Here is a 13,929-nt window from a genome sequence, read left to right as displayed (position 1 = left end):
ATCTATCAACTATCCTACATTTGCTTCAAGTTGGTAAAATTGGGGACCCAATTTATTTTTTGCCGAAACTTTAAGGACAAAAATTGTACTAGGTACCAGCCATTGGGACTAGATTTGATTTTGTCATAACTTTAAACACCAAAATTGTACAAGTGCCAAATATTGAGAATTAAAACTGTATTTCTCCATTAGAAGTTTCAACCTCCAAGAATTGCCAAATTGCATTGCTTCCTAATTTGGCTTTTGAATTGCTGGAATGCATGAGTAGTTCTCGAGCTCGAAGTACGTCCAGTAAATTCATTTTAGAAATGGTGGATTTTAGCAGTGCCTGTGAAGTTCCAAAGCCTTGAAGCTTAGTTCCCACCGATGCTAGTGGAAGACGGCTACAAGTCGAAAGGTAAATTGTCTTATGACTTCCCATTAAAAAATTTTGGAAGTTGTCAAGCTTAGATGCTGTAAAACTATGGCTGCGTATAAATTAGATGTTTTTACAGATGTTTTTCAAATACTTCACCATCACAGTGTATGTGAAAAATGACTACTAACAAGTTTCCAAGACCTGTTCACCAGGACTTTGGTGTTAACTTGCTGCCCAAGTTCGATGAATACAAAATTAAGAGTTGAAAGATTCCTAATTCAAAAGCCTCAAGTCATCTGAACACATGTGATGGTGGCCTATTCAACTGGATTTTGGGAATGCCCATGCGGAAGGATGTCTATGATGCAACTCCTCAATTGAGATGGGCCATTATCTTGAAAATAAAAATCAGATGGATTACCCGCATTCTAGAACGCGGAGTCATTAATTTATTTTGAGTTAACAGCCAAGATTAATACTTTAAGTCTTCTCTTTGGTAATGATCAAGTAATGCCTCACCAACGAAAATGAAATTCTTTTTTCAATAAAAGAGAAAATATTATTAACTAAATTACTGAAATTCATCTGGTATGAATTGCTTAACAAAGTGGGATGGAGAATTGCATAGGGATTCCATAATATTAGAAATTTTAGCACGAAAAACAAAATCATGTTGAAAACCCATTTTACATCAATAATACATGCTTCTAGCATGGATAGTCAGATATTTTCAATTATTGGACCACTAGTTGACAACACCTCTTCTTCATCATGCAAGAGCTTAATAACATTAAATGCATCACCGTTCAGGATACAATTGGAATCCTAAAATTTTTATGAAATCAATTGGAAACCCTTCACGAGCTGCTATCGCCTCACCTATCTCAACTATCACCAGACCATCAAAACGTTTGGATGACCCTGCAACAAACTGTCCCTCATGATTGCGAATAACCATACTAATCCCAAAGGCTGCTTATGCACTGAAGTAGAACCATCAAAATTTGCTTGATTGTGATTGAAGGGGGGGGGGGGGGGGGGACTAACCATGTTTGAACAACACTTTGAGGGTAGGAGTTACTATCATTAAGGTTAGCTGCACAATAGGCTTTGACGATGATTAGTTGCGAAGCTCATCAGAGGATCATGAAGCTTACCTTTCAAAAGTGCTGCATTATGCTTTGACCAAATGGCATGACAAAGGATAGCAAATAGCTCACAATCTTCTTTTGATAACGCCCTGACTATTTCTTTCAACCAAAGACCAACTATAATGAAATTCAGATATAAAATCATTTCAACCAAAGACCAACTAGAATGAAATTCAGATATAAAGTCAAAGAAAAGGAATTTAGAAAGTTTTAAAAGTAGAAATTTGGAAAGTACATTAAACTTCATCCATATTAGGAGTTGTCTATGCAATTCTACATATTATGGGTCGGCTTGGGATTACAGTAGTTTATTGAAAAATACTTTTTCAATAGAGTTTTTAATAAAAGTACTTATTGATTGCGTAAGTGCTTTTAAGTATACTATTTGAAGATGTAGTTCAATAAGTATTTATTGTATTAGATAATGTGTGATTCGAAAATTTTAAAATGTACTTATCTCTTTATTTAGTTTATAATATAGGATAAAATGATTATATTTAATATTTTATTTTTTAAATCACAAAAGCTATTCTAAAAGTACCAAATTTGAGATTTTGCTAAAAGTGCTTTTAACACCAAAATATCTACCCTTAATTTTATGAAGTGATTCACCAAACGCATTAAAAGTATTTTTAACACCTAAAAGTACTTTTTTACAACAAAAAAAAAACGGCGCAAAAACAAACGGAGCATTAATAATTTTCTGCTCGATGCGGCTTCGTATGGGCCTGAGAGCATTATAATTGTAACAAGTCCTAATCTGGTCTAAGAACTAATTCGTTTTTCTGACTTGTATTTATTTGTTAATTTTTTTTTTCAAACCTATTGATGGGACTAAAGTATTTATGGAAAAATGTGAAACAAAAAGCAGAAATAAGATGAAGGTTTAAGGGAAAATCGTAAAAATAGTCCCTCGTATTTTGATACATTTTGATCCCCTCCATTTGAGGTTAATTTTTTTTACTCCCTCACTTTTAAAATGATGAGTTTGGTCCCTCGCATATTAAAAAACACACAATTTTTGTCCCAAATTTTATTTTCAATCAAATTTTCACTAGAAATAGCTAAACAAATTTGCCAAAATATTGTGATTATTATATTTGTAAATTTCATAAAATATTGATTAAAATTACTATTGTACAATTTGAAGGCAAACTAGATAAAACTATCTCAATGAGATTGGTACAAATTTGGATGAAATTTTTGATAAGATTCAAAAAAATCTAAAATTGTTTACACAACTCTTTAACTTCACCAAAAATGCACTATAATAAAAAAACCATTTATTGTATCCTAAAAATGCCTCTAAATTAAATTTTACCTACTTTAGGTATCTAGAAAAGATATTAGTTGAGGTCAAAAGCTCTCAGTTTTTCATAATATTATCGTAAAATTCAAAGCATGAGCTTTGGTAGCTCAAGGAAAAAAAAGGATTATGTTTTGAGTTTGGTTTGGTTTATGACAAAATTAGAATTTGACGTGAAAATGTGACAAAGAATGAACCTTGGGATGAAAACGGTGCACTTTTTTTTTTCATATGTGGGGGCCGAAACTAAACAATCTGAAAAGTGCTGGACTATCAGTACAAAACCTCATGTAAAGAGGATGAAAATGCATCATTTTAAAAGTGAGGGGTTAGAAAAGTATAAAACTTAAATATATAGTACTTTTTTCTGATTTTCCAAACTTTAAATAATAAAATACTCAAAGGTTATCTAAGGGCATCAAGATGGCAATTCAGTCAAACGAAGTTAATGAAGTCTACACGCTTTTTGATTATACTGGAATCTCTGACTTCTTCTTGAGGGACGTTAGACTAACAACAAATTTGCTTTTATGCATGGAGGCAAACACACGAATGGTATGCAGAAGCCTGCCTCCAAGACCAGCACACCTGATAGGGTGCACAAATGGCATCATACACTTGGACTGAAAAAGATAAATTATTTCATTTAATATATCAAGATACAAGGAGATTGAGAATCTTCTTGCACGATTTCTTTTTTTCTTCCCCATAATTCGTATAAAAAATATATAAAAAATGTTTTCGAGTTAAATTGGGGATTTTATATTACCTAACATTTGGTTCTTGTTCTTACCAAAGCTTGCTCGATTCTTTTTTTTTTTTCTGACTTAAAGAAGATTGCAGACCTTATTTTAAAATTTTGAAAGTAAAAGATTTTAGAGTTCAATTAAAGAAACTTTTTGATTTTATAGTCCCCTCGTATATTTTTAATTTTAATATTTAATAAATTTGGGGCTGACATCTCCGGACTAAAGAGCTTGCCAAAAAAAAAGAAAAGGTTTTAGAGTTCAATTGGGATTTAGGTTATTATTCTTACCGCAGCTAAATTTGGTCTTTGAAGCAAATATTTAGTACTTCGCGTACAGCTACCATGGCATATTTAATTGTCTGTCTGTTACATATTTTGTTCTTAATTTTCCGAAATCTCTCAGGATATTCGTCTCAAAGTGTTATTTTGTCATTTATTTGTCATGAATTGATTTGCAGAAATTACTTTAAAGAGCAAACACTGCATTTGATGGAAAAGCCCTTTTGGTCCTGCCGCTTTCTTAGCATTTTGAAAATCATGGGTACATTATCCTTTTCTATATTCAAGTAGTTTGTGTAAGTTTAAACTATATATATATACATATATATCTACTAGTTGGCCTGGGCCTGGCGCGAGGCTCGAGGGTGCCCAGATTTTCAGGGATGTTCTTATAATTATTTCTATTTTTACATTCATACAAGAGATAAATTTATATATGGCCTTTAGTAAGTATTCTCAGTAGGCCATCAAAAGTTAGCAAGAGCTAATTAGCCTTGGCAAAAGGGTTCTTCTAGCTGTTAGAAATACAGTGGATGGAGATGAGGCTTTAAGTTTGACAAAAGCATCATAAAGTGCATACCATACGCATTAGCTAGGCAAAAGCGCAAAAGTTGATCTCTACAATGTGATCGTGATGGTCGAAAGTTGATTTAGTTTGTCTTTGGTCACTTGGCTGGGGTGTTGTAGCGTGCAGGTGGGTTCTTGTTGATTTGCTGGAACTGGCAGTAGTGCTCCTTCAGTTGGCAGGCATGCTGTTATGTTGTACATTGTTACTATATTATTTCCGAGAGGATGAGTAAATTTCCTCGCTTGGAGGCAGTAGATTTCTTTTCCAAGTCTTTTGCTGACGACAATTGATTGAAGTTATAAAATTGACTGGGAAAATTTTTTACTGTAACAATATTACCTTTTGTGCCATCAGTAGTATATCATCTGCACTAATCTGTAGTATTTGATAGGCAAAACTGGTACTTAATGAAAAGGGAAAGTTGATGAAACGTAGCAGACAAAACCACGCAATAGGAAGCCACCGCATAGGAAAAAGCGCGGCACACCGTTTGCTCTGTGAAGACAATTCAAGAAGCTGGGCGATCAGACAAAAAAGCCAACCTTGGCTTTGATAACCAATAAGTCACTCGGGGGCAAAATTGGTACCTAAGGATATAATCAGTATACAGTCCACAAACAAATTCTAGCCACAAATGTCTCCAATGGCACCGCTTCACTCTTTGAAAATCACTGTAAAATTATCAAAACGCCCACACACTCAAGATGCCAATGAGGGACCAAAACCACTGTTCCTAATTCCATTCCCGCCTTTATACTTCTTAGGATATAGTACTTTGTGTAAGTTTTTACTGTCCCTATTTGTTCCCGCAAGCAAATCATACTGGACTTCTCCTGATTGCATAAATGCTATTGAATCAAGACCCTACACGATATCATTACTTCTTCATTTTCTTTTGTAAGGCCCTTTTTTTTTTTAAACATCAAAGGCCCTTTTCTTTGCTCTTCCGAAATTTTAATCCTCCCTCCATTCCCTAGAGTTTTTTTTTTTTTTTTTGGAAAGCCTCCCTCTAGCTTTTGGCCTTAATCCTTATGAATACTTAAATTTTTACTTCTTTTTAAATTTTTGTTTCGACCTTCATAACTTACTTCTGAGCCTTATTATTTTCTAGGTAGGCATTGTATTACTCTTTTCAAGTGTTATTGTGTTAACAGAAATTGTTAATTCATTAAATGTTCAGTTCTTGATTGATAGTTTCTCTTTTCGTTAATTTGTACTTCCTAATCTATTTATTGTTTATAGTAATTGAAACCGTAAAATTTAGCTTTAGACAATATTCTCTTCATGAAAGTGCAAAACGAACAATGAATTTCAATAGCAACACTTTGACTTGTACTTTCAAAATCTTTATTATATTCTATCATCTTATAAAAAGAATGAAAAATGAAGAATGATCTTTTGGACATATATTTTCCTACTTTTGATCATTAGGATGACTAAAAAGAAGACACGGAAATTTTTCTTTTTTAGCATTTTTGTCATCTTTATGCCTCAATTGTTAGATACTCATAAATATAGATTGACAACCCTAAGATGCATCGTCATTGAATAATATTTTGAAGTAGTTTTGGTAATCCAAAACACTAAGAACAAGCCCAATCTTATTCAATATCACAATATATCCTTAGAAATTACAGTGGAAAGAAACTTATTTGGGATGTAGATAAATTACTAATACATTGAAAGTTAAACTAAAAAGAACTACTTGATCATCAATACCATACGAAAACTACTAGACTCAGCAGTTCTAATCATCAATTGAAGTTCAATAATGCCTCGTTCAATCTAAGATGTGACTGGGCAATTCGACCTTCAGCTCCTTTGGGGTAAAATCCACCGGGTTTACTCTCATTCCCACTTCCATACACAATTCGTAGAATTTCCTCTGGTGTTCGACCAAATGCAAGGGAGTCTTTGTCACCAGCAAGAACATTGCCCGAAATTCTTCCTTCTGCACCTTCACTTGGCTTCACCACTATCCCTTCATCTTTCAGCCCCGCATGTCCGAGTTCGTTCCTTAGGTTTGATATACGGTCAGTGAATTCTGCCACTGTTATCCCATACGGCTTTACCTTCACATATGCCTGCTCGAATAGTAATGCTCTAATCACTGCATCTTGGCCTGATTCCACACCTAGAAGCCCCGCTACTAGCTGAAATTAATCAATGCACCACACAAAACAAAATTGTAACCTAATCCCACAAATTGTAATCCTATAAATAGATCTTGTCTAGAGATTGTAATCTTATAGACAGATCTTGTCTCAGAGATTGTAATCTTACAAACAAAAAGTATCAAAATTGTATGAGAAAAAAAAAAGTAATTTAGGGGTAAATCATTGTTTCGGTGCTGGCCCTGTAAGTGGTGCCAAATCAAGGCAAACTCGAAGTACTAGATACCAAGTGGTAAAACATTACTTTTAGTTCGTTAGGTCTTAATCGGGTATAAAACTGAAGTTTCTGAGCTCTTTCGGATTAATGTTGTCGTTAAAATATAAACAAAGAAGGGAAAATAGATGCTTAGATTGTTGTAATTTTGTAACATACTCTTTTCGCAGCAGGACTTTGGAGGTTTGGATTTGCTCCGACATAACCGGTGAGTCCAACGTAAGGAATAACATAGGATGCAATGAGATAGTTGATGTCATTAGCATAAGGATCAAAAGGTGGCTCCAGGGTTCTCCCGATTGCACTGTTAATTACAGTTGCAAATGATTCTGAGCTTATGTTCAGCAATGGCCTTGGAAATCCAGGCACGGTACTTTTAATTGCCCTGTTTCAAGTACAAAATTTATCAAGATCTGTCCAAATGATTGATGATGGTTCTTAGAAACGAAAACTTTTATTTTATTTCCCTCTCCGCTGGACTAAATGAAGAAAAAAATACATGATTCAGGAATTTTTTATGTACGGGTCAACTGGTAATTAAATTACCTCAGATGTCCAACTTCTTGGAATGCGAATTGGGCAACAACATCTCTAACGAAAGGATCCAGTTTGGCAATCTTAGCACCAATAGGTTCTGGACCTTTTCCAGTTAGCTCAGGAGCTATTTTGTCCAATCCATAGCCCAGAGAACCCCATAAAAAGAACTCGGCTTCCAAGTACTCCAAATTCAGTGGAAATTCCAAGAGATCGACATCTGACTGCGGAATTCCCCGCTTATTGCTGGCAAAAGAGCTAGGAAGAAGGTTGAGGATGATGGACAGGGAAAGCACCAAGGCAAGAGAATTAAAAGTGTTGGAACTGAATAATGCCATGGCTTAATAACTTGGTACTAGCTAGCTTGGAAGAAGTGTTACGGCCTTTGCTATTTATATATATTTCTAAGCGGCAAAATATACCTACCTTAGTAGTTTCTTCTCGCATGTAATTTAAGTGAGCGGCACAATGTTCGTTGGTAATTTTGGACTTTGCATGAAATTTCTCTACGTATTATGTAAGATAAGATGTCACTGAAATGCCGATTGGCAAGAAGAATGAAAGTCAAAATGTGTGTGCCACGCTAGTTTTTCAATTCATATATATCATCGAGAAACCGAAGAAGCTACACCCATTTTGACGGGGACCGGGGCCCCAGAAGTTTCATTTTACGCAATTTAATTGGGGGTAGATTAGTAATTTAAATTATTGTAATTTATACCATGTTTGCAAATATTAACATCAAACTACGACAAATTAACTGTGCCTGCTTTACATCCAAATCCAACTTGTTTACGTCTTGCACAAACTTCTACTTTTGAATACTGAAAATGATTTACACCAAAATTGTCCTTATTTACACTAGAAACAAACCTGTGCGAGATATTTGTGTAATTCAGATCCGTTTTTTGACCATTTGAACTGCTACCAATTTTTTCAAGTTTGGAGCATTACGGCACCGCAAACGAGAATCATTTAAGTCCGTATAGCATGGAAGCATCTTATCCTGCTAGCCATTGAAAAGCACACATCTTCTACCAGGTTTTAACTTCATGAAGTAGCAGTCAGCAACATCGCTACGCAACTTACAACTTGATGATATGGAGATCGATCCAGCATCCTCTGATGACACTAAGGCTGTGTTTGGTTCCATAGAGCTAGAATTCAAGTGGAACTTCAATTCTACGAAATTGAACTACAATTTTTTTTTTCAATTGGAACTACAATCCTACGTACAATTCTTGCCATTTTACCACCCAATCCAATCCTCCCCCTATGAAATTGTTATTATATGAATTGAAATTCCAAAAGTTTAGAATTTTTTTATTAGTAAAGGGAAATTTGCCAAATTGGTCCATAACATTTTCACGAAAAACTTTTTTAGTCCCCAACATTTAAAATCAATCAGAATCATCCCTAACATATAAATTATGATCTATTGTGGTCCTAATACTCGTATTTGCTCATTTCTCTGAACTGAAAATAGCACGTCTCTCTCACGTGGGTATATTTTTAAGGGCAAAACTGGAAAACACATTTCATTCCCGGTTGAAAGCAAAAGTACCCCTTTTCCACTTTCAACCTCTTTCACTCCTACCCCTTCAACCTCTTCCACTCCACCTTCTCAATCCTCTCCTCCAGCATGTCCTACTTTCTCCCCTCCTCCCTAACCCCAATCATCACTACCACTACTATCAACACTGTCCCCTTCCCTTCCTTGCCTCCTCCGTCCCTCCCTCCGCTTCCGTCTGTGCTACCACTGCCACCACCACTACCCTCCTCCATCTGTAAACTTATCACCCCCTCCTCCCTCCCAAGGATCACCTTTCTCTCCCTTTGGCATAGCACCTCCCTCTCCAGCTCTTTCACCCTTTCCTCTTCTGCCACTTGCAGTCCCATCACCACCTACCTCAATTTCTTCACCTCCTCCCACTATAAAGTCACCGCTCACCAGGCCTTCCTCTCCTGCATTACCTCCTCTACCACCACTTGCTTCTTCTCAGGCTCCATCCTTGTTAAATCCCCCTCCACTTTTGGTGGCGTCTCCTGCTCCCATCACCACATCTCTTATTCCACCTTCTCCCCCTGCCTTCCGGAATAATACATCCCAAGCTAATACTCCAACTAGTTCAGCCTTACCAGCAATTGCCCCTAAGAAACCCACTACAAGATCAACTACACCTACTCCAAATATTACTGCAATCACAATATCCAGAAATGGTGGGGGCATGAAGGGCGGAGTTGTCATGGTAATTGGATTCGAGGCTTTCTGGCAATTGGTCTTGTGGTGCTTGGTGTCTAGTTGGCACGAAAGCAAAAGAAAAAGGGGGCCCATTCAACATTAGGTACACAATGCCTTCTCCATATGCCTCATCCCAAAATTCAGAGGGAAAATTTGGGTTTTTTGTGACTGTAATTTAAGGGGAAAAAGTGAAAGGGGTACTTTTGCTTTCAACCGGGAATGAAGTGTGTTTTTCGATTTTGCTCTTAAAAACATGCCCATGTGAGAGAGGCATGCTATTTTCAGTCGGAAAAATGAGCAAATACGAGCATTATGACAAAAATGGATCACAATTTATATGTTAGTAAACGATTTTGGCTGATTTTAAATGTTGGGGACTAAAAATATTTTTTGTGAAAATGTTAGCGACCAATTTGGCAAATTTCCCTTTAGTAAACGTACATAATTGATATGGAATCCATTTGGAATTCCAAATCTTTTGTTTGAGTAGAAGAAGAATTCATTGAAACTAGAATCTTTTACACGAGAGATTTGATTGCATGAGCATTCTTTTTTTCCCTTTGATTTTTTGGATGAAAAAAACCAACAATTTTGATTTCCTTTCTTTTTTCTTATTTTTATTCCTTTTTCTAAAATGGCTCTTCCGTGCACCTTCACATAGTAGCTTTCTTCGGCAATGTATTAGAGGTGTTTCCATAACAAAAATTTAAAAAAAAAACAAAAATAAAGAAATATGTAAAAAGCTCAAATATAAATCTCTTAAAATGAAAAATAAAATTCTAGTACCTAACATGAAATTGCTAAATAAAATGAAATGCCTTAATCTCTTTCACCCAAGTCAAGACTTCAAATGCAATATTGCATTGCAAGAATCTCTTCTATGCACATTTGTCGAACTTCCTCTTCTTTATTGAAGAGTCCAACTATTAATCACAATTTCCTGTTGCTTTCCACCACACTGACTTGAAGGCTTTTTGAAGCATTGAAGTTCGGCACAAACTGAACAAAACCTTTGAAAAAAGTTTGGAACCATGAAATATGAGGCAGACCTCAAACCAGGGAGACCTTAGTCCTCATCCAATTGCTACTAATTCATGCTTAAAGTGAGATAAAATGTTACAGAAATTATAATGCAGCTTTATGAAAGTAGGTTAGCCTAGAACAAGAAAGTATAGTTAGTCAGAACTAAGGCATGTGAATTTTCGGCAAGCTAAGAAAAGGAAAATGGCATGCAAATCAAGGAAAAACTGGATTATTTACTCTTTATCTCATTTTTCTTTGAATCTCCTGCATCACCTTGGAAAAAGTAACTTGCAATGTTAGTACACAGGCATATCAAAAGGTGCTAATATAAACAGCAAAACAAAAAAATTTCATTAATCACTGGAAGTTCATATAACGAAATTAAATTTAAGTAACTACAATCCATGCTCAACATACTTGCGAATTCCCACAATGCTCCGATTAATCGAGTGTTCTAACATACACCTATATAACAAGACTAACAAAAAAAGAAAAAGAAAAAAAAACTCCTACAATAGTAGAACCATTGAAACATGAAATCCAAAGAGTAACCAATGGGGCTTGCATAATTACTGTCATGTATGATATGTATAATACTATAGTTTCTTCTCCAGATCACTTTTCATGTGTATATCTGCCCTCACGTTTATTTGAGATGTGCCCTATTATTGGGCAAGTATGACGCTGTAATTTAGACTTTATTAAATTATGCTAAAATTCTAGATTCATATAATTTTATTGAGGGTTTGTCCTAATGAACCCTTTCCATGTGACTAGATTTTTAAAATATTCCCTTTATCTTTCTTCTCGCTTAATTGACCTCCTGGACCAATTTGTTAAATTCAAAAGGACTCAAGTTGACATTTCCTTCATTTTCTTGGGCCTAAATGCATAAATTAAAACTTTGATGGCCACATATTAATTTGATTCAAGCTAAAAATCAATGTTCAAAACTTTGAGGGGGCTATTTTGCAGTTTTCATTCTATATCGATCTTGTAGACGGGAAGCCAGCAACAGTCTTCTCCAATTGACACATCCTATTTCTTCTTCTCATCAGCCCTTTTCTGCCTTCTTTTGTTCAAAAATTAGCTGGGAAAAACTAAAGGAGAAACCGAGAGACTAGACTAAATAAAGGGAAAAGGAGAGCTGGGGAAAAGGAGAAAGATGGAAGAAGTAGTGGTCTGTTTTGCTGTTGCTGCTACTACCACAGTTTGTTGATTAGAAATGGATAGGAGGAGTAGTAACATACCAAAGAGGAAGAGATGAAGGAGCTGTAAGTTAATTCTAGGTTGAAACCACGTATTTGCATTCAACAAATAAGATGAGGAAACTGTGGATACCTTAGCCAACCGTAGTTTAAATCACCTTGTCCATTCCATTTTGAACTAGGAGACATCTTGCCCTGGTCATTCCCAGAAGAGAGTTCACCTCAACCATTCTCTTAGCCTGGCAAAGCGGACATCTCATCGGATGACACGACCAGTGACTGATGGATTGATGTAACTATCAACCACCCTATTACTTAGTCCGACACCTAATACTACTGCCTTAGACTGTCCCATGACGTCTGACAGTTAGTAAACTTTGTCATCCTACCCATAGACCTCTCTAGTATATATATATCCATTCTCCACTCATAAAAAAAGTGTGCAACTTTATCTACACACGCAACTCCCAAACTACTTCTGACATCAGTGTTTGAAGTGAGATTGGGGTACAAAGCCCCAGCCACTTTGTGTTTTGCAAATGAGCTCATCTGTTTGCGATCGACTTGTTTGCCAGGAACTCACCACTTCAATTGGCACTATCTGTAGGAATGGTTGTTCTCCTAAACCATGATACTTACACGATCTAAAAGTCGGAGAGCGCTCGGATTGAGCCCGAGATAGATGTCAATAATCAACACGAAGTTGTTTATCTCAGTCCGTAACTTTTGATGATTACAAAACAAATGGATATTATTAATATTCTCTGATTAGACCTTTTCAGAATTGGAGCAAAATAGGTTCAAAGGCTAACATATGCTGAAATAGCTGTCGGACGCACAAAAAAACTGCATCGGCCGTCCGACAACCATTGAGTAACTTCGGACGCATGAAGAACCCACCCTCAGACGTCCGAAGATAATAAGCCAAGCCCTCTAAGCTCACTGATCTCGATCGGACGTACAACACCTGAGTACTGGACGTCCGACAAACGTTACGACACTTTGGACGCAAAACATTGGAGGCACCGGATGTCCGAAAGAATTGAAGAAAAATTTTCAGTTTTACATTATACCTGCGGACGCATATTCTGGAGGTACCGGATGTCCTAAAGATTTCAAGAAAATTTTTTGAACTTACTACCTACTTTCGGAGGCAGAAAACTAACATACCGGACGTCCGACACCACCAACGGCTAGTTGACTCTTCAACTACCTTCTATCCGTTGGTAGTATTAATTGAAGAATTTCGTGGTCTCTTATAAAAAGAAAAAAGTCAACCACTTTAAACAACTTTTTGCACATTGAGCTACATCAGATCTTGAGTGATTCAAGTGTGAAAATACTCTTTAAAGAAGATTTGTACTCTTAATTGTGTAATTTTCGATAAGTTTTTCAAGTGTGTTTCTATTTCTTCAATAGTGTAGATTTGTGAGGGTTATCCGAGTGATAGTAAAACTTCCTTGCTTGACCAAGTGCGGCTTGGGGCGAGGAGGAAGTGACCTTTCCATTGTACACAAAAGATTGGTTGTAAGTTGATCAATTTGAAGAAACTTGCTATATAAAATGATTTTCAAACTCAAGTGGAGTTTGAAACTTGGTTTGCTATTCTATCTTTTTACTTACAGTCTTGCAATATAAATTGTTTATCTCTTCTACTCTCAAGCACTTATGCTTTCTCATCATTGCTCCATTGTGTGGTCCTTTAGAAAAAGAGGGCAAGTTTTCAAAAAATAACTCATATTTTGGCCAATTTTTTAAACCACCTAATTCATCCCTCTTAGATTGTTTTCGATCTTTACAATTGGTATCAGAGCTTAGTCTCCTAGAGATTAAATTTAATCGGTTTTGGAGTAAAAATAACAACCAACAATGCCATTTTTTTGAAGGACAATCCGTCACTAGACCTCCAATGTTCAATGGATCAAATTATGTGAGTTGGAAGGAGAGGATGATTATTTTCTTACAATCTATTGATATTGAGTTGTGGTGTATTGTCAATGAAGATCCATATGATGCCTCTATTATTGATGAAATTACTCATAGGCCGAGACCAAAAATAAGGAGTGAGTTGATTGGTGATGATAGAACTCATTTTATTTTAAATGCCAAGGCTATGAATGTATT

At 35.9% G+C, this 13,929-nt stretch overlaps 1 protein-coding gene across 1 annotated transcript; it reads right to left on the bottom strand.

The window, feature by feature from the left end:
• Nucleotides 1-5,994: 5,994 nt before the first annotated feature.
• LOC113735037 (desiccation-related protein PCC13-62) lies at nt 5,995-7,713 on the bottom strand. The gene is made up of 3 exons (XM_027261946.2): nt 7,345-7,713; nt 6,958-7,183; nt 5,995-6,563 (listed from the first exon to the last, which is right to left on the bottom strand). The coding sequence occupies exons 1-3, from the start codon at nt 7,668-7,670 to the stop codon at nt 6,165-6,167; spliced, it is 951 nt and encodes a 316-aa protein (XP_027117747.2). The 5' UTR covers nt 7,671-7,713; the 3' UTR covers nt 5,995-6,164.
• Nucleotides 7,714-13,929: the final 6,216 nt, after the last annotated feature.

Source organism: Coffea arabica, chromosome 3c (assembly GCF_036785885.1).
Source record: "Coffea arabica cultivar ET-39 chromosome 3c, Coffea Arabica ET-39 HiFi, whole genome shotgun sequence".
Taxonomy (NCBI): domain Eukaryota; kingdom Viridiplantae; phylum Streptophyta; class Magnoliopsida; order Gentianales; family Rubiaceae; genus Coffea; species Coffea arabica.
The sequence above is the reverse complement of the archived record's forward strand: the minus strand, read 5'-3'. Positions and strand labels throughout refer to the sequence as shown.